Here is a 25404-nt window from a genome sequence, read left to right as displayed (position 1 = left end):
AGAGAGAGAGAGAGAGAGAGAGAGAGAGAGAGAGAGCGAGCGTGTGAGAAAATTCAAGAAAATATTCGACGCCGTGCTGTAAGATTACGCGCCGCTCATTATTGATAGCCGCTCACCGCTCCTCCCACTGCTTCATCGCGCGCCTAGCGACCGCGTAGCGCTGGGACGTCCTTCTCGCCGCGCGCGCTTTACTCGCACGGATTCGCTGATTCTTTTTCGTTAATATCTCCGTTATTATTTCGTAAATCAAAAAATGGTAGAGGACTTTTCTACTCGGTTTGATCTGCCCTACCTGCGTATGAGCGGTGGGGCGATTATTACCAGACACCCTGTATAATCTTTCATATAATTATATATAATTTTATATGACTTCTATATATAATTATATTTAAGTCCTTCATTATATATATTTATATATAAATGTACATAAAGATTCATACAGTCATGCATATGATTATATATGATTATATATAACTTCTTACAGTTTATATATAAACTTATATAATTATATATATAAAGCACTTATCCACGTAGTTTATTATATATATGATTATATATAAAATATCGAACTGGATTTATTTGAACAATATATATATTTAACATGTTGTTTTTATTTTAGTTGTAAAACAGCCTTAACACAGAAACTGGCCGAACTAAATTATCTTCGTATCCGGCATCAGAAATTCATTTTTTTCCTAATGCTCTGCATCACGACTTTAACTTTTGCTTCCATGCAGAGCACACGTGCGGTGCCTAATATCATAATATGTCGGCCGTGAGGGGATAAATATCATGAAATAAAACGAACAACCATAAATTCCAATTAATAAGAGGTATTTATTTATTGTCGGTTTAGTAACTTGGAACAACTTTTTTTATATCAAGAGAATAACGTGAAATATACAAATTCTTGTGTGAGCGCTCTTACCAAGTTATATATTTTTACATTTAAGATACAATTGTCATAGCACATTTTTCCTGCTGGGCTCTAGTTATTATGTGATGTGCTGTGTCACATATAGCCATTTAAAATACATTAAAAATATATATAACTACCAATTATTTCACTACTTATTTTTTAGTACAATATGATAACAAGTAGATTGACAAATCTCAGGAGAAGTCCATAGCTAAATTGAAAATCCTGACGTGCTCCAGAAAAAATTGTAGCTGCCTTGTTAAATTGCTCCAAAAAATTTTTTATTGTTGAGTTACCATAGATATATACGAAAGCAAGAAAATGTAAACTATCTTTTCACGTTTTTAAAGCAGACATTTTCTAATAACTTTTGGAACGATACATATGTGATTATTTACTAGAAATACTTTCATCATTGACATGATATGATTGACTTGCAACAATATAGGAGGCCCTCCTTCTGCGATTGGAAGAATGTGGTCAACTCTTGTTCGTGTTTCTTGATGAAATATAATTCTAGCCTGATCAATTTCAAGCGGCTCAAGTACAAAGAAAATGTTTAGCCGAGATCTAAGGAAATACTTTATTGATCCAAAAACAACTGAATTTTCAGCAACTCTGCAGCGTACACAATAATTTATCGTTTTTGTAGTTTTGTAAAACAGAGATGTGTATATCTGACCTTTAATTTTGGCTCGGGCAAAGACTTTGACATCTGTTAGATGTCTATGGAATCCATTAAATACTTCTCATGTTCAGTGAAAGTGATAAGATAAATAACTCTTACCCAAACATTTATCAGGAGTATGAGCTGACTGAATTTGCTTTTTGTTTATCATGGCCTGAATTCCTTGGAAAATTTTTATTTTATTTATAATCTCTGCTCCAACATGTTTTGATCCATGAACCCCACCAACACATAAACGTTATGTGAACGTTTGAGAGATGTTCAAACGTTTACGTTCGTAAAGCGTACAAATGTCCACCGCTAAAACGTTTCCTCATGAGTTCATGCAAACGTTTAATAAACGTTTTGTGAAAACGTTAATAAAATATTTCTTAGAAACGTGTTCTAAAAAGCAAAATATATATATCTCATACAGCACGTATATTCAAAAGACGTTTAGAGGATATCCTTAAGATATCTTTGAGAGATACAATATCTTCGGTATGTCCTCTGAACATCTTTTGGATATATGCATACTGTATGAGATATAACAAAACATTTTTCTTGAAAACATTTTAAAATACAGTTTTTGCTAATATTTTTTTATATTTTATATACTTTTATTTATATATCTTTTATTTATTTTATATATTTGCACACTTATACTCTTTTACTTAATTTTATATATATATACATATACTTATACATTTTGTTATTTTTTATATAATACTTTTTATATAATACTTTTTATATAATACTTTTAATAATTTATATAATACTTTTAAGTTACTTAAAATTGAAATAAAATACATATATGAAACATCATTTTCTCGTTATAAAATTTGTGCTTCAATTTTACTCATCAGGCAAAACAGAATTGTTTTTCACAATTTTCTAGATTTTAGCCATTCTTTTATTGAATTTTGAGCTGTGCCCATGTTTATATCATGTCGAAGTTTCTTCATTGCAACTAAAAAAAAAATAAAAATTAATCTTGATAGAACAAACAGAGTGAATATACACATAATAGAATAAAAATATACCTGTTATAGCCTCCATTATATTAGTGTTTTTAAATGAATCTTTTTTCCCACCACTTCCTTGCCAACTGTAAAAAGTATCAACATGATTAGACATTAATTTTTCCATCACTCGTTTGGCACATTCTTTGTCACTAGTACCTTTAGAAGCTAGACACAGTCTTTTAATCTGAAAAAGATATAAGAATGTTAATAAAAATTAAAGAAAAATAAATAATTAATCAATCCTTTTACACTTACAATATAGTCTTTTCGTGCTTCATTTTGACTTATTTTTTCTTCCAAGTATTTTGAATCGGCATAAGTCTGTAAAGGCAGCTTTGGTAAATCTTTAGGATGTGTCAAAGTTTCTGTTTTAGAAAGTACAAGCTGCTTAATTTCCTCGATATTATTTTCTATGTTTGCCTGCTTTTGTTCTATTTTTGTGATTTTTTCGTACATTTGCTTTAAAAGTTCTAAAAACTCAGAAATATTAAATTAAACTTAACTATACAAATAAAATAATATTCATAAATATAATTCAAAATATAGTAAATGCCTATGGTGTTTATTTTTCCATCTATTTTAGCGGTCTTGTCTGTTTGAACTGGATCGTCCTTTTCAGCTTCTGAATTCGCTATAAAACACCGAATTTAAAAAATTATAATTTATATAAAAAAAGTGTATACAGACTGACTTACAATCAGATGAATAGCTGTTATGATTAATATCTGCAGATGACTCATATGTTCTGTCGAACATATCTTCTTCTCGATCATAAGACTTAAAATTATCTTCATCTGAGACTGAAATCTCGTCATTGTTAGCTGTAAAAAAATGAGTATAAAATATTCTTTTATGTTTATCACAATGTTAAAATGAAAAATATTACTAACCATTTTCTTGAAGTGTTTTAGAGGAGCTTGATTTTGATATATCAATTTTGTTGAAAGTATTAATACCATCACGTTTCAATCTAACATTCCCTGCAAGTAATATCATACCAAAAGATATTTCCTTCATTAATTTCACAGTAAAAACATTTATATGTATCATAGATTATGATGCATTAATGATTCAATATATGAATTTGCGTGAAATGTTAAAATTTTAAGCAAATGCATCATATCTAGATATTTAAGCCATGACTATGTTATTAAGAATATAATATTTTTACTAACAAATTTACTTATTGTATGAGCTACTGCTTTTTTTTACATTTAACCTTTCACACATGGCAAATTAGTTCATTAACTAACAAACAATTCAAAATCGTACATAATACACAAATATTTAGATTCGTTTATCTTTAAATGTTAAAATTTGATGCAACTTTATGATGAATTAATGCATCTCAGTATATTAGTAAATAGTGTAAAGATCCTATACTTATCCATAATATCACTTTATTTTAAAAAAGATTAGTATACCTGTTTTAGTTTTGATGCTTTGTTTCGTAGCATTAAATTCTGTGAGATACTCTGTCATTGACATCTTATTGAAGTTTTTACCTGAAAATCATAGCATTAATGTAAAAGTCTCAGATATAAAATTAATATCATGTGAATTGCAGTATTATAATACAAAAATGAAATTAAATACTAGATTTGTCCTGTTCATTATTTTCTTTTTTACCTCCACTCTTCTCAACAATAGATTGACTTGATGTCTTTGATAATTGTTTCTCTAAAGTCCCTTTTGCATGAAAGAGATTTAAAAAAAAAACATTATCATAACAGAATAATTAAATAATAAATATAAATAATACTAATAATAATACCTCCAGTTTTACTCTTATTTCCAGAAGAAATTATTCTTTTCAATGTTTTTTTAGAAGATAGTTTACTCTTTTGAGTTATCTTATTTACATTGACATCTAGAAATTAATAAATATGGCAATAATGATTTCTGCAATCAACATGATTTTCTAAAAAATGAAATATGAAAAGTAGGTTTCATATCTTGTAGTTTTAACTATATTGTAATAATTAATTTATGTATTTCATTTAAATAGATATATTTAAGAAATTACTTATAAGTAATGCTAGCAAAGTACGTGCACTAAAGACAGTATATAAAAAAAATAATAAAAATAAATAATATATAGCATAAATAATATTGAACTTAAAAAAATTTAATTTTTTTATCTAAGACTTTTTGTTCAATTTTTTATTTTTTATTATTAATAATACATCGATTGTTTTCCACGTTTTTATTTGTACGATAAAGAATCATTACTATGTAAAACACTTTCAGTTACTAGATCAAGAATAATAAAAGGATATAAGATTTACCATCTTGGGAAACTTGTGACTCACTGTCATTAACTACTCCATTTTAAATAGAAGAAACAGATTTTGATACACTCGGAGCAGATTTGGATATATCTGAAAATAAAATAACAGATTATTCAAAGAATAAAATTTCTTTACAAATAAGTATTTATTTGTACAGATAAATATTTATTACCAGGCAAAAAATTGAAGCTAGGGAGCTGAGGCGGTTGGATTTTAAATTTCTTGTTATTACTACTGGTTTTATCCTTCTTGCTTTCCTTCTTGGACAATTCTCCAATTCTTCATCTGTATCATTAGAATTGTCATCTGATGTATCAGATGAAATCTGTTTTTTCTTGCGCATAGCCCTGCTTGTCTTCTCCATCTCAGATTCAATATCTGTATAATTTGTTGCCCGATCTAATCTTGCTCGAGCTTCTACATATGTTGCTAAATAAAAAGCATGACAGAATAATAAATAAAACAATTTAAGAATGCAATAAAATCATAATTATATACTTAAAATGTAAATATGTAGAATAACTTACCAAACCAGTAACGTATTGTTGAAGAATATGATGTAAATTGAGAGTTGGGTTCCATGCAGTTTTGAATTGCGATTGCTTGTTTTTTTGGAGGTAGGTACATGGGATAAACACATTTCGAGCCATCGTCACTGATCCAATTCCACGCAACAACACTTACTTCAACAAATGAATCGTCTCCCATAGTATTAATAAGATCGGCAATAGCATATTTTTTTTCTGAAATTACATGTATACAATGAAATGTCTTAAGTTAAAGGAAAATATTAATACAATACAGAATATAGCAACGTTTAAAAAAAAAAACAAAGATTTAAAAATAAATATTACAATTAGTACTAATTCAACTTATTAAAATGCAAAAATAAAAAGAACATTTTCATAATGCAGAAAAAGAAAAAACAATTTCATGCAGGGACATTATGTACATAATGCAGGAACTATAGCTGCGCCATCACACTCTTAGTAATAAAATAAAAATTATTAGGCACATTAGCATGAAGTAAAATGCTAAAAAAACAGAAATGAAAAAAAAAGACAAAAGCAAGAACAAGGCTTGTTTAAAAATTATTTCAAAAGATATTAATTTAAAAAATTATTTCCAAGGATACCATCCAAAATAATTACAAAGAATTAAAAAATCAACTGATTAGTCTTTGATACATAAATACAAATTAAACCAGTTTTATTAAAATTATCCAAGTACAATTATGTACAATTATCTAAGTACAACAAACACTTTTATTGTATACTCAACTTTAAAATGAATGTAACATGGGGACAGCTATCATATTTGTGTTGCAGGATAGAACTATATATTTTGTCTTTACAGCTTCAATTGGCACAGTAACATTCCGACGATACCAAGACATTTTTCCAAGATTATAAATACCAAGCTTACTGAATTCACATGAATAAACAAAAAAATCTTTTTTTACGTCACAAATGTCAGCAATAATGACAGTGTTTCCATTTCGAAGTTTCCGAATGGATTTAGCAGTGGCAATGCTTTCCTCATATAAAAAGTAACTGTCTCGTTTAAAGATGGTACTCAAAGTAAATAATGAAGATGAAAGAATTTTGTATTTATTTGTCCCAGGTATTTTTCTTTCTGGTATTAACTCGTGCGATTTTTGCGAGTAATCATATAAATAATCTCTCTCAGCTAGCCTTCTTATAAGTTGTTGCATGGGATTGCTTGGTGCTCGCAGTAATCTTTTTAATTGTCTTAAATAACTTTCAAAAGGGAACGCGCTGAAATCAGTTAGGTTGCCAAAGTTCCTCACATCATCACATAAATGAAGCAAGTTATGAACATTATAAACAACAAATTTTTTTTCAAATACCCCTCTATGTGCACAAATTTTAACAAAGTGGTCTAGCATATTCTGAGCAAAATTTATATATGACTCGTCTTCACTAAAGCGTGGCGTAGACAAAATAATCATTGCACATTGCAAAATTAAAAATAAATTGTAAAGGGTGGGAGATAAAATATCTTTGAGAACGATGCAGCCAATGTAGAGAAGAAATAATCTCCATTCTGTCTCCTTCCATTTTCCAAGCTCGTTTAGTCCCATTTTTCTTGGTTTACGAGCAAATTCGGATGGAATATGAAAACGCAAGTTTTTCATTCTCTCACTAATTTCAACAATTTCTACTGCTCTAAGGCGCATTCCTGATTTTGTTCCTTTTAAAACAAATTTCATAAATCTTTTCATAACACCTTCTAACACCAAATGCATCGGATCAAGAACAAATTGTTACCATTCCTATAGGTAAAATTGAAAGAGGCGATATTCCAATATGATGCTCAGAATCTGACTGATTTATAAAATCTTCGTCACTACGTCGTGTGTGGGTATCAGTGGAATAACACATTCTATTAAATTCATATTCTCCACATTGAATACATCTCTCACAGGCATGATATGAACCATGACCAACAATACATTTTAAATACTGTCTTGCGGGAGCATCACAAATAAAACAACTGATATAAACTGCATGCATCACACCATTCCAAATCAGTCCATCACTTTTCAATTTTAGTATTTCTAAAATAAAGTCTTGCAAATACTTCTCTAAATTGTCTGGCTTACCTAATCCTACAAAAATTCCAACAACAAACGGTCTATCATCAACTAGATCCAAGGACCTGCATAAAATAGGCCATACATCAGTGATGCAGCTTTTTGTTACATTTATTCCATCAATATTAACATCCAATCCTATTTTTTTTCTATATAAATTTTTTAGTCCAGAACTTTTTAGACGTCTTTCAAGTCCTGGAATTAATCCAACATGGCAATAGGAACCATTACTGAATTTTAAAACTGGTGTTACTCTAGGTGTCTCATTGAGAGTTCTGGGATCTAAGGGCAAGTTTGGATAATATGATTTTGATTTTGCAAGAAGCTCTCTGCACGCTCCTACTGTAACATTGTGTTTCAGGTTCCATTTTCTTAACCACTGTCTAAACTTTATCTGTTCATTCTCATCAGTAGTTATACTATGATGATTCTAACCCAGGGGCAATGAGGGGGGTGCGGGTGAAGAGGGGAAGAAGGGTATCGGATAACAGTGGAGGGGGTAATAACGTCATCATTTTTGGAGGAGAGGGGGTAAATGTGGAGTGGTAGGGGTATCAGATTACAATAATTTCCGGAAGATAAGGATTGTTAATACAAATCGCGAGATAAGGATTCCCGGAAAAGATAAGGATTGTTTATTGGAAAGAGAACTGTTTACATCCTATGGTTTTTTTCTACACATCAAAGTAGAGCGCCATGTTGTTGGAATCGCAATGTTTATAGTATGTAGGTTCGTGCAGGTTTACGGATTGCGTCATCGCTGTATTTTAGAACAAAGAGGCAGCATTTGAGCGCCGTTTCTTAGAGGGTGTGATAATGATTGTTAATACAAATTGTAGGCATCGCCATGTTGCTAGATGCGTCATCGTGTTTGGAGGAAAGGAGGTAATTTTGGAATGGTGGGGGGTATCAGATCACAATAATTCCCGGAAGAGATAAGATAAGGATTGTTAATGCAAATATGAAACATCGATAGTTTTAATCAATGTCGTGTGCAACAAGCGGGTATATAAGGCCCGCGAAGAACGAGTGGTATAACAGTCGAAATGTTCATCGCGCTATTGGACGAACGTGACATTCTGAGCTTGTCCGCGGAGCAATTAGAAATCGTGCCGAAAGTGATTCTTATAAAAAACTTTGCTCGGTTTGTGGATCACGTGTGGGATAGGCTACCGGATCATTTAAGAGCGGATCCGGAAGTGCAAGGTTATCGTCGGTGCTCGTTGCACTACAACCAGTCGTGGCAGCGTGACCACATCGACGGGCCCCCACCGTACAGGAAAGATTGCACTTTGTGCAAACTGAAATAGGTAAAGTACACATTTTTAAAATATCTTTAATACACATTTTTCGAATGTGTAATAACTAATTGGATATTTTTATTTTAATAATTTTTATTTATTACAGAGATGGAAGACAGTCTCGCCTTACGAGAGGAAAATCTGAGTACTCTCACAGATTGGTTAACAACATGTCGGGGATGTAGAAGGAAGTATAAAAGCAGTGAGGAAATAATTGAAAAGTATACAACATTTCCTGCATTCATTAAACCATATATTCCAGATACTATATTTCGCCATCAATTTATCGAATGGACGAGTGAAATTGACGACAGTGTACTAGAAGACTCCGAGGAGGAATTTTCGGTGTTTTTGAGAGAATCTATCCTACCGATATTGATGCAAAAGTTGTGCTCGTTATGTGCTCAGGATAGTCTAAAATCAACGATGTCTTCAAGCTACTATAACTATATACATTATACGATACCGAAGCGGTATAGATCCGCGATACTTGAAAAAATTAGAAAAATGCATCCGGAGAAGGTGCCGACAGCGATACATTCGCACAAAGTACACACAACTCCTCAACATCAAACATCGATCGTACACATTTTGCAGAACCGGGAGAACGGAGTATGCAACACCTCGGTGCAAGAAAAGAATGAACAATGTTTTTGTAGAACCGGGATAACGGGGTATACAACACTGAACCATGTATGCGGAACTAATTATTTTTAATAAATATTATTTATCAATAAAATAATTTGAATTATTATTCCTGTGCCTCATCTTATTCACCGACCTAGCCTACTGCGAGATAAGCGCGCGCGTCATGTTACACTACATGATAGAAGGAAACGAGCGAACCAGTGACTATCATTTTTTTTTTCTTTTAATTGTGGCGAATAATATAGTGAATTATTTAAGTTATGCATTTATTCTAAACACCAATAATATACTTATGTTTTCTTCTTAATACAAATTATCCGCGGTAAAAATATAAATTTAATAGGAACTCTAATCTAAACTTAATATGTAATTTAAGGATGGTAGGTGAAAGGAGAAAAAATCGCAATAAGATTAGTATTAACAAATTTTATTCATATTTTTTTTTTCATCTATACATCTTTTACAAAAAAAAAAAAATTGTTTCAACCGAGCCTTTAACGCCTTTCACGATTACGAGGAGGGACGGGAGGCGCTTGAGTCGTTCTCGGACGAGGCTCGACCACAGCTATCGGCTTGTGGTACACTCCGCAATCCTTACACTTCTCGTATTCGGAATTTTTTCTATTCTGATCACGCTCCATTTTTCTATACTTTTTTCTCCACCGCGTGCACACTTTGGACTGATAAATTTCTCTCTTCCGCGCACCTTATATACAGCTCGACGCAAAAACGTCAATTTTGCTGTAGTAATAAACGTTAAAAGACGTTTGATAGATGTTAAAAGTGGTTTAAGTAATGTTGAAAAGATGTACAAAAGATGTTAAAAGTTGTACGTAAGACGTTCAACAATACGTTAAAAGATGTACGATAGACGTTCGATAGATGTTAAAAGTAGTTCGATTGATGTTCAAAGACGTACGATAGATGTTCGAAGACGTACAATAGACGTTCAATAGATGTTAAAAGTTGTACGTAAGACGTTCAACAATACGTTAAAAGATGTACGATAGACGTTCGATAGAGGTTCAAAGACGTACGATAGACGTTCAAAGATGTACAAGAGGCGTACGATAGACGTTCAATAGATGTTAAAAGTAGTTCGATTGACGTTCAAAGACGTTTGATATACGTTCAATAAATGTCTGAAAGATGTACGAGATAAGCGATAGGTCATATTACATGGTGGATTATGTAACGGGTAAAAGGTGGAATAAAAGTCATACGAGTGTGATATACATCATTTTATTAGAATAAATCATAGTTGTTTTACACGTTTGTTACGCTCAAACCACCACCACTTGTACAATTTGCAAACATTCCGCATAGCGCAATGTCTCGTGTGATACGCGCAGCGCAAGGTTCCGATTACATCCAAGTTCGTCAAACGTGCGATATCTTCGTAATCCGCATCGATCGTTTCGATCTCTACATCATCTTCCAAAATCTCGCACAGCCACTTTTTCTTCTCGAGTCCTTTTACGTATATCAGAGGCGGTTCCGTACCAATAGCATTGTTGATAAGACTTTTCATCTGACTGTACGAGACGTGTCCATCTTCCCATCGGAAGCCGTGGTGGTGTATCCGTAACCAACACGCCAGCGATTTTTCCGATTTTGTTAACAAATACCACGGTACGTGTTCACGAAATACGTAATGAGATAACGTTTCGCCATCGCGAAGTACCGCTACCTCTTTCACGATAAAAATGTTGTTGAACGCGTAACCTTGCAGATCGACGAAAATTGGTACGTCAGACATCATCGTCGACCGTCGGAAAACTGACATGTCCGCGTACGCATCTCCAATTTATAAAAAAAAAAATCATACGAGTCTGCGCACAATGTTGTTCAGCGGATTATATTCGACCATTCGATCGTGTATAATGAGACAATAGGCGGTGGTGTTAGCCGGTATATTTTCCTTACAATCAAATTCTATTCGCACGTCAACGGTGGCGCTCTTGACAGAGTCGTTTTGTCGCGAACAATCTATGACTACGAACGGACCGGCTTTCGAGAATTCATCAATGTCCAAATACGTATCGTCCTGTCCATAATAGGCTTTGCGGAAACGCGCATACATATTGTACAGTATAGCGTATCGACTCTTGTCGAAATCCAAATTCATGTCGTCGTACGGATAAAAATCTGAATTCAGATGCAGTCTCACATTGGTGAGTTTACAAGCGTCAAATTGCGTAGCGTTTTCAGACAGTACGTTTTTTCGACCGGTTTGGAGAGCAAAGATTACGTATCGCGGTTTTTCCAATTGCGTCGCAGCTTTGACCGCCCAGGAATGCTTCGTTGTATTCTGCAGCAGAGGAAACTCGTACAGATCCCACGAACGGAAGCACACGCTCAGATATCTTCCGCTTTCCAAAGTTCGAAGAAGAGACAGCTTGTTGACTTCGCTCAGAGATACATGCGGCATTCGCCACTGTATCTTGAGTAGTTCGATCGTTGGATTCGTACCGACTCGTCCAACGAGAGAATTATTATCGTTGCGCGATCGTATCAATACAAGTTCGTGACGAGCGTTGATTACAATCCGTTTGTAGTCCTCGCAGAATCCTAAAAGAGTATTGAGCGGAACGCAAAAATTAAAGTTTCCATCGAGCAACGGATTTCCATCCGGATTCCACGATGCGTATTTCAGCGTCTTACTCTTCTCCATCGTCAGCGATACATAGTTTTTGATCGTGCTCGTTATTCCAACGTTTCTGTTACGATCGATTTCAACTCCGTCGAGCTCGTATCGCATTTCATCAAACATGAACGCGACACAATTATTACCCATTATACACACGTTATCTCTATTCTCATCGGCAGAAGTAACGAGTTTTCCTTCAATGTAGAGAAAACTCTCACACGGTAACGTGTACAAATCCTGTTGCTGTATCGGTATTCGTATCTCGTCGCTGTGTCCCAACGTCGTGTTAGCGTACGGATTGTACGTGTGCATCTCATATTTCACGATACGCTCGTCGAAGACGGGCTCGTCAGCGATGTCAAGTATATCCATCTCTTTAAGCGTTTCTCACAACGAATCCCAACGATTGTAAAAAGTTTACGTTCGTCGTACTGAGCCTCTTGAATGGCGATGTTTTCCCAATTTTTGTTGTTCTCTCAATCACTCGCTGTTCGTTCAACACGAGCATTTCCTCGCACCACGTCGCCGCAAGTGCAGTCTAATGGTAATCTCCTCTCCGCGAAAATCGATCAATCGTCCGTCTTGATCCACCACGCGCAAGGTGATATCGGTAACGCTCCTCGCGATGACCGGAAGGTAAATGATTTGCGCCGGTGTTTCCGAGACTTTATATCCCGGAGGTACGTTCGGTGAAAATTCGTGTATCGTGTGCACCAACCTGTCGTTGGCGTACGCACCCGCGGTAATGCTGCATTCCACTCGAATAATGTTTACGTTGACGATGTTTACCGAGGAGTCTGATTCGTGCAACTTTCTCGGTTCCAGTATACGACCCGTCGAAAATCCAAACAGCGGTCCGATGGTATTCGGTTTGGCGAAATTTATTCGAAAAGCGCACATGATTTCACTCTTCATGGTATTAACGTTGGGACGAAGTGACAATGGATAATCTTGTTCTTCACTTTTTCCTCGTTTTTGCAGTATCACGCGTTTCAGATAAGAAGCAATGGCGTCCAATTCGTACGATCCTTCGGGAATTGTAATTTCTTCGTCATTGTCGTCGAAATAAAATTTATTGTTCGCTACCGTCACGTTCGGAATCGTGTTGTAGGTCTCCATCGTGGTTAGGCCGAGCTCGTAGTCTCCATCGCTCAAGTCTATCGGTGGAAAATAATCCACCGTGAGAACGCTGCTTTTACCGCTTAGAGTGAGCGTCAGCGACATTGCCGAGATTCCATCGACGACTGATGTCGATCGATGGCGGATCGATTTTTATATCTATTTTCTGAAGGAACAGGAGGCACAATTGTCCGCAGATCGTTTGATCGTACGTCTGATAGACCGTGCGATTGTACGTTATCGTTGTATCGGTGTCTCCGAGGTAGCGTGTAAGCTCCTTCGGCGGTTGCAAATTGCCAAAGCTGTCAAAGTATACGGCGCGATCGTCTCTCTTGGCGTACGCCACCCAATGCGTGCCCGGCCCGTCGACATCGTCCAAATTTACGATACCGCTCTCATTTTTATGTATCTTGTCGGGTAAAGCGTTACGCATGTAGACACCTCGGAAATACGGTATTCGCATACGCTTCGCTATTTGTAACAACTGTAGATTGGTGGTGGCACCCGTGGGCATCTCTATCGTTTTTTCGACGTTTTTTTTTTTCTCTTCAATCCTTTGCCCCGCTTGTACGGAGCGAGATAAATCCCCCGTCCTTCCATTGCTTTATTGTGACGTTTCGTCTCTTCGAGTTGTCGTCGCGCGGCCTTAGAGTCGTTCACCGCCTTTGCAACACCCGCCGCTCCACCGGCAAGCGAACCGATGACTCCCAAGAGCGGTAACAACGGTAACATACCACCGCGTTTCGCCGTCGGAAGCGTTCTCCTCTTGGTCTTCTTCTTCTTTCTCTTTGTCATACCCATCCCCAATTTCGTCTTTGCTTTCATAGCAGCCCATACGGCGGTAGCAGCAGCCCTCTCACCGAGAGTCGCGTCCGCAGCGGTGATCCGCACCCGCGCTTTATCGGCGAGAACGCGATCGGCTGCGTGGCGGTCCGCTGATTCGCGGTTTTGCGAGTACGCGATGTCGTGATCGCGACACGCCGCGTCCAACGGATTGATACCTCGATCCCCTCGCGCGAGTCGTTTCCGCAGACGAGTCCCCGGCCCGCAAAATTGGTAGCCGGGTATATGCAGCTCCAACGGTAGTCGATTTATCACACTGTTCAGTAAACCGGCACCCTTGTATCGTTTCATAGAGCGCGAATTCTAACGTATCGCGTGTAAATCATATTTCCAACTGAGGTGTGTTTCGACAGCGCTCACCTATAAATAGGAGGCGCGTATCGATCATTAACCAGTAGAATATCAAAGTTTGTCGGACGACAAAGTACAATGAATAACCGGGATAATAAGAAGGAACGGAAGGAGGTGAATGTCGCAAACGTGTATCGCTAATCGTGTGTTTGAAACAATATTTTTTTTTTCAGGATAATGTCCGAATCATGTATGGAAATAGAGATATTTTAGATCTAGCGACAAATATCCGAGCACCGCTCTTTCCAACAACCGATGCTGCGCACTCGTCGCGTAATAACAAGGATGAGAAAGAGTCTGGTAAAAAAAATGAAATTTGTACAACAACCGTACACGATCCGTGTGAAAAACATGGATGATAAGACGCAAGGGGTTTGTGAGAAGGCGTGCAGACACGGTAAAATGCTGCCAAACACGATACGCGGTATCATTTGCGGTCCCTCGAATTGCGGTAAAACCAATGTAATGATTAGTCTGCTGGAAAGTCCGAACGGTGTACGTTTCGAAAACGTGTACGTGTACTCGAAATCGTTGAATCAACCAAAGTATCGATATCTCGAAAGATTGCTCGGATCGATCGATGAAATCGGCTACTTTACATTCTCGGACAACAACGCAATTGTACCGCACAGCGAGGCGTTACCGAATTCCGTATTCGTCTTCGACGATATAGCGTGCGACAAGCAGAATGCGATACGTGAGTACTTTGCTATGGGTCGACATTCGAAGGTCGATTGTTTTTATCTATGCCAAACGTATGCAAAAATACCGAAACATCTCGTGCGCGACAACGCGAATTTATTCGTAATATTCAAGCAGGATGGAACAAACCTTAAGCACGTCTACAACGATCATGTGAATACGGACATGACGTACGAAGATTTCGGTACATTGTGTCACGCATGTTGGCAGCACAAGTACGGATTTTTAGTGATAGACAAGGATAGTGCGATTAACGATGGACGTTACAGACGTGGTTTTAACGAGTTTGCGGTACCGCGGAATGGTTAGTTGTTCTCGAGACGTTGACGATGACGCTCGACACGAAAGATATCGACGAGAGGGAGAAGATCGCGAAGGAAATCGCTCGTACGAGCGAGTCGATTCGCAAGAAGCATCGGACGTTGAAGACGGGTAGAGTGGAGCAAGAGGTGCAATTGGAGAAACGGTTGAAACCGATCGTAGAGCCGTTGAAACGAATCGTCGAGAACATCAAGGGTGACGATGATTCGGTTGACGATCTCGAGATTAAAAACGAACCGGACATCAAACGAAAGCGGACAAGCTCTGAGAAGAAGAAGAAAATCAAGCGTACCTCGTTGACGACACCGATACAGACCCCATTGACGCCACCGATACAAGCCTCGACTCCGTTCCAGCCGCAAAAATTGGTGTTTGAAGCGCCGACATATTTACCGACCGAAAACGTGTTCGAAACCACGGACCCGTCTTTCGTAACATCCGTGAGACAGACGATGCAAACGTCCGATGGTCGGGAAGCTCTGTACGGCCAAATGGGTCCGCTGGGTCAAGAGTACATCGGGGAGCTCTTGAGCGGTGACAAGAAGAGAGGGATCGACAACGTGTACGGTGTATACTTTAACGATGCGGGAACGTTTCTCGGAGACAAGGTCTTCGACATTGATAAAGACGACAATGTGATCGTGGACGGTGTGAAATACGCTGGCACACCCGGCCTGTTTGAATTAATATTCAAAAGACTTCCCGACGATACGCTGTGTACGGAGGATGACAAACAAAAGTACAAGAGCATACTACTCGCTACTAACGCTCACAGACGCGGTCATAACGCGCATTTACCTGTTTTGGGAAACAAAGGATACAAATACAAACATATCATCACACCTCTGATATCTAAGAAAGGTGGAGGTGTTGCACATCTCGACAGGAGAGGTGTGGGTCGCACGTTACCCAAGTGTAACGTACCACAGACCATGACTGTGACCGACAACGCGGTCGATTACGTGCACTGGGATGATCCGAACGAATTGGTGGATCGCCTTCGATTGCTGGACGCCTCCCGTCAGGCGGGAAACAACGCGCACGATAACGAGTTTCTCTCGATTATCGAAGAACTGCGCGAAGCCGGTCTGATTATAAATTAATCACAGCTTTTCAACTATCGCCAGTATTGCTCGTGTGATGCTACAGGAATGTCTATCAACAAATTCGGACTACAGTTAGGAGGAGGAAGCGTCAGGGTGACGAGACAGAGCGGCGGAGTCTCGAAGAATTACGTGCGCGAGAATTGTCTCTGCAAGGATGGTGAGGTTTTCAACGCCAAGTCACGCGTAATCAGACATCTCGCCGACCCTGAAGCGGACACCGACGCTGTCAACAAGCTGCATCTGGATCATCACCTCAAGCTTATGAGCGATCGTGCGAATCGAGATCGTATGCTCCATGAAAATTTTAAGCGAGAAGTACTTTCGCGACTCGAAGATTCGGAGAATACCGAGCGGACCTGGAAGAGGGACCACGACGATTACATCGAGACCAGATACATGGCGTTGGAACGACAGATTCACGATCTGAGAGGTCTCCTCGACGAGAGTGTGGCGCTACTCGATGGAAGAGCACAACTTTTGCATCAATATCGGTAGGATAGATTCTTTCAAAAACACCGAAAATTCCTCCTCGGAGTCTTCTAGTACACTGTCGTAACAAGCTGCAAAAATTTCATCGAATACTACGATGATGCGATGAAGAAGAAGAAGCAAAACGAATCACAATGAGCAAGAAGGAAGCGGTGAGCCTGGAGAGGAGATCGCTCGTGGACGAGCTCCATGCACCGGCGAGAAGAAACTTTACGCGTCGGCCAGTCGTCGTGAAAGGATACGACGATTTGTGGCAGGCTGACATTGTCGAGATGAGACCGTACTCGCGATCCAACGGCGGCTGCAACTACATTCTAACCGTTATCGATGTGCTGAGCAAGTACGCGTGGGCCGTGCCCTTAAAGACCAAAGGTGGAATCGAAACGTCCAAAGCATTTTCCGCGATATTTAGGGAGAGAATTCCGAAAAACTTGCAGACCGACCATGGAAAAGAATTTTACAACAGAGATTTCCAAAATCTTGTCAAGAAACACGGCATCAATCATTATTCGACATACTCGGTCATGAAGGCTTCGGTGGTGGAACGATTCAATCGCACGTTGAAGAACGAAATGTGGAAGTTTTTTACTCGTGGGATCGTACAAGTGGATCGACGATTTACCGCGATTGGTCTCGGAATACAACGGTCGTAAACATCGTACGATCGGTATGCGTCCGATCGATGTCACTCCCGCGATCGCAAAGGGACTCTTGAACACCGTGTACAGTAACATAAAAATTGCCGCACCGGCGAAATTCAGGGTGGGTGATTCGGTGCGCGTGAGCAAATTCAAAACTGTATTCGAGAAAGGATACACGCCGAATTGGTCGACGGAGGTGTTTAAGATCGCCACGGTGCAACGTACCAATCCTGTGACGTATCTGATTAAAGATTATCGCGGAGATCAGGTCGCGGGAGGCTTTTACGAGCACGAATTGCTCAAGACCGCTCAACCCGACGTTTATCTCGTGGAGAAGGTGTTGCGCCGAAAGGACGATAAGGTGTTTGTAAAGTGGTTGGGATTCGACAATTCGCACAACTCTTGGATAAATAAAGACGATGTATTGTAATAAACTGTGTATATTTTACATTGTATTATAATAAACTATTATACATATATATACAATGGTGTTCTTTATTACTACAATATGTTACAATATATACATTTAAAAAACTAATAACAATAATACATAAAATATTAAACTATATAAATTACTACGCATTATTTACAAATGTATCTCGTGATGTCCCCATGGTAGAGTGTCGGTGGAACCGGATACGACGTACCGCTTATCGTCGTACGGACTGAGCGCGAGCTTCGACTCCGACACGGTGTACACCTCGTGCAACTTTGAGCGGATGCACGATTGACGCCGCGTCAGCTCGATTTCGGCGTTGAGACACCGAGTGTAATCGTCGAACGTTATCGTTCTAGCGTCTACACTCTTTTTTACACCTTTAACCTTTTTGGTGTCTTTTTGACCGGTGACTCTCAACGCGTACATCTTCGCTCTCAGTCCGACAAATTCCGTCATGATCGCGCCGTTGTTCTCGTCTTTCATCAGACCGGGTACTTTCTTGTTGGCGCGCGGCATACCGTAAACGTTGTCCTCGGAGTAGTCGCTCGTGTCGAATTTGGATATATCGCGTTTCATATCCCGATACGCGTCCTCGCAGTGCAGAAGGTATATCAGACTGTCGGTATCGGTATACATAATTTTGCAATTGTCGCGGTAGAGAGGCGCCATGTACTCGTAGTGGAACTCGTACAAGCAGGTCTTGGATATGTCGAGGATGCACATACCCACGTAGATCGGCTTGTCGAATTTCACTTCGAGTTTTCGCAACTCTACGGCAATCAGATTCTCCGAGAACACGCTTCGGCTGTGGAAATTCGGTTTCGCGATCATAGCCTCCGCTCCGTACCGTCCCTCCCACTGTGTAACGAGTCGTACATCCGTGTGATTTCGCACATTCTCCATAGTTTTGCCGAAAACCGCGTTGTTCATCAATTTGTATAAATTTTTCTCGAAATCGTTTGTCGCCCGTGTCCGAAACTGTGTATTTAGTTCTATGTATCCGCGAAGCCATGGAGATTGCGCGAATTGCAGTACGCGGTGAATCTTTGCAATTCGCAGACCGTGTCGCACGCATTGCTGCAGATTACGGTAGTGGATGACATAACGCTGCTTATCGCACAGCGTGGCGAGTAATTTGATCTCCCGCTTGCCGGGCGGCTTATCGCGCGTCGGGCAGAACGGCAGATCGGAGTGCGCATCGTGAAGATTCACCGGGTACTCGAGATCGACTTCCAGCACATAACCGGTAGCCGAATCGGATGCAACGGACATTACGTTAAAGTTTTCGACATCATCGACCCATCGAAATTTGGCGTAGGGCAACGGTTGACACATCGCCCAGCCGTACAAGTTGTTTACATCATAGTACATTAGGTACGACGACGGTTCCGATGGGTCGTAGGATGGCATGTATTTGTTGTTGGCGGCGGCGTATCGGTTGGAGCATTGGCTGAGACCGCCGCGTATACCGCGCTCGACAAACAGCACCATATCGATGTCCGTGAGCAACTCGAATTTTACGCGCGTGTACTTCATCATAGCGTCCCACGTGTATCCCGGTAGAGTGTAGTAATGAGCGGGATCTAAACCGTAACTCTTTATAGACATGTTTCGAAAATTTTGAAAAATATCCGCCAACAAAAGAACGTCTGTTTTCAAATACAAATCGCTGTATTGGCCTAGATCTTCGATTGAAAATGTTTGCCAGACGTTTGTCGTGTGCGCGTAATCACTCTCGGATACCGTTTCTCCGGTGAGCAAGCTGTAAAACGATTCGCGCGATGGCAGGCTTGTGTCCCGGAGCTTGTCGACGCTGTCGACGTACTCGTAGGGAAACACACCTTTCCGAGTAAGCAAATTGAAATGTTCCGCGGATAAATGATTGAATTCCGATCGTGTAATCTTTAATTTATCTATAGTTAAATATGATGCCAATTTGTCGAGACTTGTACTGAGAAATTTAAACGAATCAATAAACCGTAATTTTATACACAATTTTGATTTTTGATCCATGGTATCTTTAACATTTTTTGTAAAAGAAATGTATCGCTCTTTCGTCAGCGGTAACAATTCGACGTTGCCTTCAAAGGCATTGGCAACGTCTTTAATAATGAAATGCGCGTCGTAACCGGATAAATTGTGAAATATCACCGGGATAACGTGGGAGTCTTTGTAATTTAGATTGCACGACGAGTGTGCGGCACCGCGGTAACGCCCGGTGAGATGACAATGATCGCGCACCCGCGTATCGTCCGGTGTAAACGGTTTCTCGCACACGTGGCACGTCGCGGTGCTACGGAATTTTTCCGATTCCTCCCGCGTAAGATCCGCCATGGGGACGACGGTGGTGAGGATCGCTTTCACACGGCGCGCCAAATCGTGAAGTTCGTTGACGAACCACGCCACGCAATCCTCACCGCGATACGACTTAAAACTAGATAAAGAATTATCGTACGTGCAACTTGCATAAAATCCTACGCTATAGGCTCTGTGATGTTGGTAGGCGTAAGTAGTACCGTCCTGATCCACCTTTTTCTCGAGCGTACATTCGAGATCGGCGTACACTACGAACGGGAGCCGCTCCTTTCGATTGTAATTCCGGAACGTCAGCCACTCGTCGTCCTCGCTGGGGAGAACGACGGCGCAGTCGTTCATTTTCCCGCAGTCGACGCTGTGCGCCGATAATTTCTCCCGTGTATAAAAGTAGTGTAGACACCTGTAATAATTTGTATGATTAATACTGTGAATAAAGTTTCGAATTATTCTATAAATGTGTTTTTACTTACCGATCGCAAATGTACTTTTTATTTGCGTGCTTGCTCAGTTGTGAGCTCACCAACCGCGACAAGTTTTTGATGTATACAAAGTGTGCATTATTGTTTTTACACACGTAGAGCAGGTTGACGTGCTTCTCCTTTTTGTCGTCGGCGAGCCGCAGAGGGACGATTTTTGAGTCTTCGGTGGTGAAGACGTTGACGAAGATGGCGTTTAGTTTCTCAAATTTTGTTATTTGCGGAAGCGTCATGGGGAACTCGATGCCGCACAGGTTGAGCACCGTCGAGTAATGTGGGTATTCTATCGTTCTTTCCGGATGTTTTTCCGCTGGATATAAAGCGGCTACGACTGCCCACGCAAAGCATGCATTATCGTTTGATTTAACATTGACTACCGCCCTTTTCAGCATAATTTTCCGCGGTAACTCGATGTTGCATCCCGCGCGCAGAGGATTGAACTTGTTCACATTGACGGTGAGATTCAGGATACGCGACAACGTCCATCCACTATCGCGTTCCTGAAACTCCTCCAGGGATGTCAAGATGGTGTCAACCACATGCCTCGTGTACCATTCTTGTAGATCAGATGTTGGAAAGAGCTCGCAGTTCTTCGTGGCGATGGTCTTCACGGCAGTCTTGTCGCCCGCGACGAATTCCCCGTTGAACGCAGTGTTAATCTTGACGCTGTTGTGTTCCACCATGACGCCCTGGATCCGCTCGATAACCGTATTTCACACGTTTTTCAAAAATTCATGAGGATCGATGTAGTTTTGATTGATAATCGCACCGGTCAGCACACGGTTCCTAAACGCCGTCTCGATCTCCTTCCACGTGTAGCCCTTCTTCTCGTATCCACCGTATCCAGCACCGATGGGTACGAAACGCTCGTGCAGGGCGTCCCTCACACCCTCCAGACGCGCAATTTGCGCCACCAGAGAGTTGACTACTCCGGTGCGTTGCCTCTTGCGACATTGTTCCTTGAGAGAATCGAGGTACTCGTTGCACTCGTAGTCCCATGGAAGGAACTCTCCCGTCGTTTTGATATTCGCTGCTCGTACGGTAAGATCGCGCTCCTTCTCCATTGCGAATGATTTTGAAGATTCATATTTTTCTCACTCGCTTTATATACCCGTTTGTTACACACGACACTAACTATAAGCATAACGATGGTTCATGTTTGCATTAACAATCCTTATCTCTTCCGGGAATTATTGTGATCTGATACCCCCTACCATTCCAAAATTACCCCCTCTCCTCCAAACACGATGACGCATCTAGCAACATGGCGATGCCTACAATTTGTATTAACAATCCTTATCACACCCTCTAAGAAACAGCGCTCAAATGCTACCTCTTTGTTCTAAAATACAGCGATGACGCGATTTAAACAGACACTCTACTTTGATGCGCGCGTTGTAGGATAAGTCGGTATAGCGGATAGGGTGAGAAAGGTATATAGTCGAGATAATAAAAAATAATTTAATTGAAATAATATTTATTAAACAGATGCATCTAATAAATACATTATGATGGTGAAAATATTTTAACAATAAAGTATGTGATATGCTAGAATTATTGCGATCCAAAGACCTGAGCTAACAGCTCACAATCGATTATATCATTCTTATCGAACGATTCGCTCTCACGTATCACCGCGATGGGATCCTTCGCACCGCTCGCGATTTTTCGAAAGTGTGTGAACTTGATGTCGACCATACTAGTGACGTTGTTCAACGATTGAACGATACGATCCACACAATACTCGAGAGTGATCATGTTATATATGGTGTTGTGTGACATTGCTAAACACACCGTTGATGTTTCCAGACGCAGCACTTTTAGATTATTTATCTTTCCAAACCGTAGCGTGACATGTTCGATGGTTTGAGATGATGCATGTGCTTTGTCTTCATCATTGTTAAAGAAATGGTGGATGGCATGTCGTTGATCCAGGAGGATCTTCCACATGTTGTATGTAAAATGTATCTCTCTGCCATGGTTGTCACCGAGAGCGATTTCTATGTGGCTCGGCGTAGAAATATTGATTCCGATATCCAGATATTTATAGCCGGTTTTTGTCAACGGGTATCTTCTAGCTAAAATTGCTCAAATTGGGAGGCGTGATCATGCTTCTTGGTGAATTACTTGGTGAATTACTTTTATTTCTGTGGATAAAAGCTTGCGTGAGTTCAAAGTGTAACAATGGCGGTGAGTTTAAAAGTGCAAATAGTAAGAGAGTCAACTTACACGTTGGGTAATTGCAGCTTCTTCGCACTCTGCTGTTCGTTGATCTGATTATTCACGGTTGACATGGTGCAAAACATCGTTGCTAGTAAACGTCACAGCGAACTAGTGATTTTCACAATGATTTCGAACGACTGATGGTTCCCTATTCTTTTTCACATGCTTTATATACCCGCTTGTTGCACACGACACTGATTAAAACTATCGATTTGTATTAACAATCCTCATCTTATCTCTTCCGGGAATTATTTTGTTGCATACAAAATTGAAATCTAACAACATGGCGCCGAAAAATGTTGACGTGGCTGCCTGTTGCTATGGGCTTTTGTTCTAAAATACAGCGATGACGCAATCCGTAAACCTGCACGAACCTACATACTATAAACATTGCGATTCCAACAACATGGCGCTCTACTTTGATGTGTAGAAAAAAACCATAGGATGTAAACAGTTCTCTTTCCAATAAACAATCCTTATCTTTTCCGGGAATCCTTATCTCGCGATTTGTATTAACAATCCTTATCTTCCGGAAATTATTGTAATCTGATACCCCTACCACTCCACATTTACCCCCTCTCCTCTAAAAACGATGACGTTATTACCCCCTCCACTGTTATCCGATACCCCTCTTCCCCTCTTCACCCGCACCCCCCTCATTGCCCCTGGGTTAGAATCATCATAGTATAACTACTCTCATCATCATCGTTTTCTTCATCTTCATTATCTGAGCTTTCATGTGATTTAATACTTGCTTGCAGATCATGTCTCACATAAAGATATTCACCATGTTCATCATTTATTTGCTTTGAAAACTGCAAATCTTCATTGCTATGTACAGATTTACTGGTATTCATGGAATCTTGACAGATATCTTTATTCTCAGTGCAATAATTTACACATTCTGCTGTAATTGCTTCCAAAATGTCTTCATTATCTTCTAATATATGAGCAAATGCCTTTTCAGTTTCAGCTTTGGCACATCTTCTTAGCCTACGTTCTCCAATAGATCGTTTGTGCAAATCAGTCATTTCAAATAATTATATTTAAAAAAATGTATACCTTTCAGGGAAAAAACAAAAAAAACAGTCATAATTCACCCCAAAAGAATATTGTTATAAATCATTTGTAATTAGTAAAATAACAGAGATTCAGTACATATACACGATATCTCATTTTAAACGATTCATTGAAATTTTTCGAAAACTGAGGCTATTATTGAAAAATGTTTCATACAAAAGTTTTATTGTTTCGAGGGAGGCATAAAAAGTGGTGCCATTAATTTCATTTATTGATTTCTCAACAATCTAAAAATTTTATAAATTATATGACTCGATGTTACATAATTCAAATGCAATTATGCCTAAAAATGTGTGTATATATACTTCCAGATTTTTATTAATATTACGACTGTGATTGTAAATACCATAATAATCCATTATTTTAAATATAATTTTAATTTTAATTTTAATTCAAATAAATATACAATTCTATTTTTGCTTACTGTTTTTGCTTACTTTTAATATTTTAATAAAAAGATTATAAAATGTAATAATATTAATAATTTTAATATCTACTTTCTTGAACTGAACACTGTTGATGACTTACAACAGATTACTGAATTTTTGAATAAATGTATATTGAATGTTGTTACAATTATTATAATTAATTTTCTTTTTATAAATCGTCATTTGTATATATTAAAAGCAGTTATTAGGAATAATATTCCTTATTAATTTAAATTAATTTATATTGTTTTATAACTCATTACTTGCTTAGAATTTAATAAATGTAATGAAGTTTAATATCGGATATATATACGGATATATATACGTACCATTCCCATACAGCACAGAAAGTTGAAATAACGTTGCTGAGACGTTGCAATGTTGAATGTTGAAGTGTAAAGGTTTTTTCAACATTGAATCTATGTTGAGTTTTCTATATTGATTATTAAATGTTGCTATAACGTAGAAACAACATTTAACAATTATTATCTTTTGAAATAATATAATAATTATTACAATAATTATTAATAAGAAATAATAATATAATTATATATATATATAATTTATTATATCATGTAAAATTCTAAAAAATATATTAATTTAAATATGTATATTAATTTGTTGGTTTTTTTTAAAGGAGCAATATATAATAATAATTTTGTCATGTGTATACATATATATATATATATACACACACACACACACACACATGATCCTTCTTTTAAATAATGAGGCACGTCGTCGGTCTAATC

The 25404-nt window shown here is 38.6% G+C and overlaps 5 protein-coding genes across 5 annotated transcripts; 1 reads left to right on the top strand and 4 right to left on the bottom strand.

The window, feature by feature from the left end:
- Positions 1-1886: 1886 nt before the first annotated feature.
- Positions 1887-3082, bottom strand: LOC136997710 (uncharacterized). Its single transcript, XM_067348769.1, has 3 exons — positions 2867-3082; positions 2630-2795; positions 1887-2556 (listed from the first exon to the last, which is right to left on the bottom strand). Exons 1-3 carry the CDS (start codon positions 3065-3067, stop codon positions 2471-2473), a joined length of 453 nt encoding a protein of 150 aa, XP_067204870.1. The 5' UTR covers positions 3068-3082; the 3' UTR covers positions 1887-2470.
- Positions 3083-15069: 11987 nt separating this feature from the next.
- Positions 15070-16558, top strand: LOC136997707 (uncharacterized). Its single transcript, XM_067348765.1, has one exon. It carries the CDS (start codon positions 15463-15465, stop codon positions 16555-16557), a length of 1095 nt encoding a protein of 364 aa, XP_067204866.1. The 5' UTR covers positions 15070-15462; the 3' UTR covers position 16558.
- A 656-nt stretch (positions 16559-17214) lies between these two features.
- On the bottom strand, positions 17215-19287 carry LOC136997708 (uncharacterized). Its single transcript, XM_067348766.1, has one exon. The coding sequence runs from the start codon at positions 19057-19059 to the stop codon at positions 18277-18279; it is 783 nt and encodes a 260-aa protein (XP_067204867.1). The 5' UTR covers positions 19060-19287; the 3' UTR covers positions 17215-18276.
- LOC136997652 (uncharacterized) lies at positions 19122-20784 on the bottom strand. Its single transcript, XM_067348670.1, has 3 exons — positions 20108-20784; positions 19250-19891; positions 19122-19206 (listed from the first exon to the last, which is right to left on the bottom strand). Exons 1-3 carry the CDS (start codon positions 20782-20784, stop codon positions 19122-19124), a joined length of 1404 nt encoding a protein of 467 aa, XP_067204771.1.
- LOC136997709 (uncharacterized) lies at positions 19911-21608 on the bottom strand. Its single transcript, XM_067348767.1, has one exon. It carries the CDS (start codon positions 21602-21604, stop codon positions 20912-20914), a length of 693 nt encoding a protein of 230 aa, XP_067204868.1. The 5' UTR covers positions 21605-21608; the 3' UTR covers positions 19911-20911.
- Positions 21609-25404: the final 3796 nt, after the last annotated feature.

This window comes from Linepithema humile, chromosome 2 (genome assembly GCF_040581485.1).
Source record: "Linepithema humile isolate Giens D197 chromosome 2, Lhum_UNIL_v1.0, whole genome shotgun sequence".
NCBI lineage: Eukaryota > Metazoa > Arthropoda > Insecta > Hymenoptera > Formicidae > Linepithema > Linepithema humile.
The sequence above is the reverse complement of the archived record's forward strand: the minus strand, read 5'-3'. Positions and strand labels throughout refer to the sequence as shown.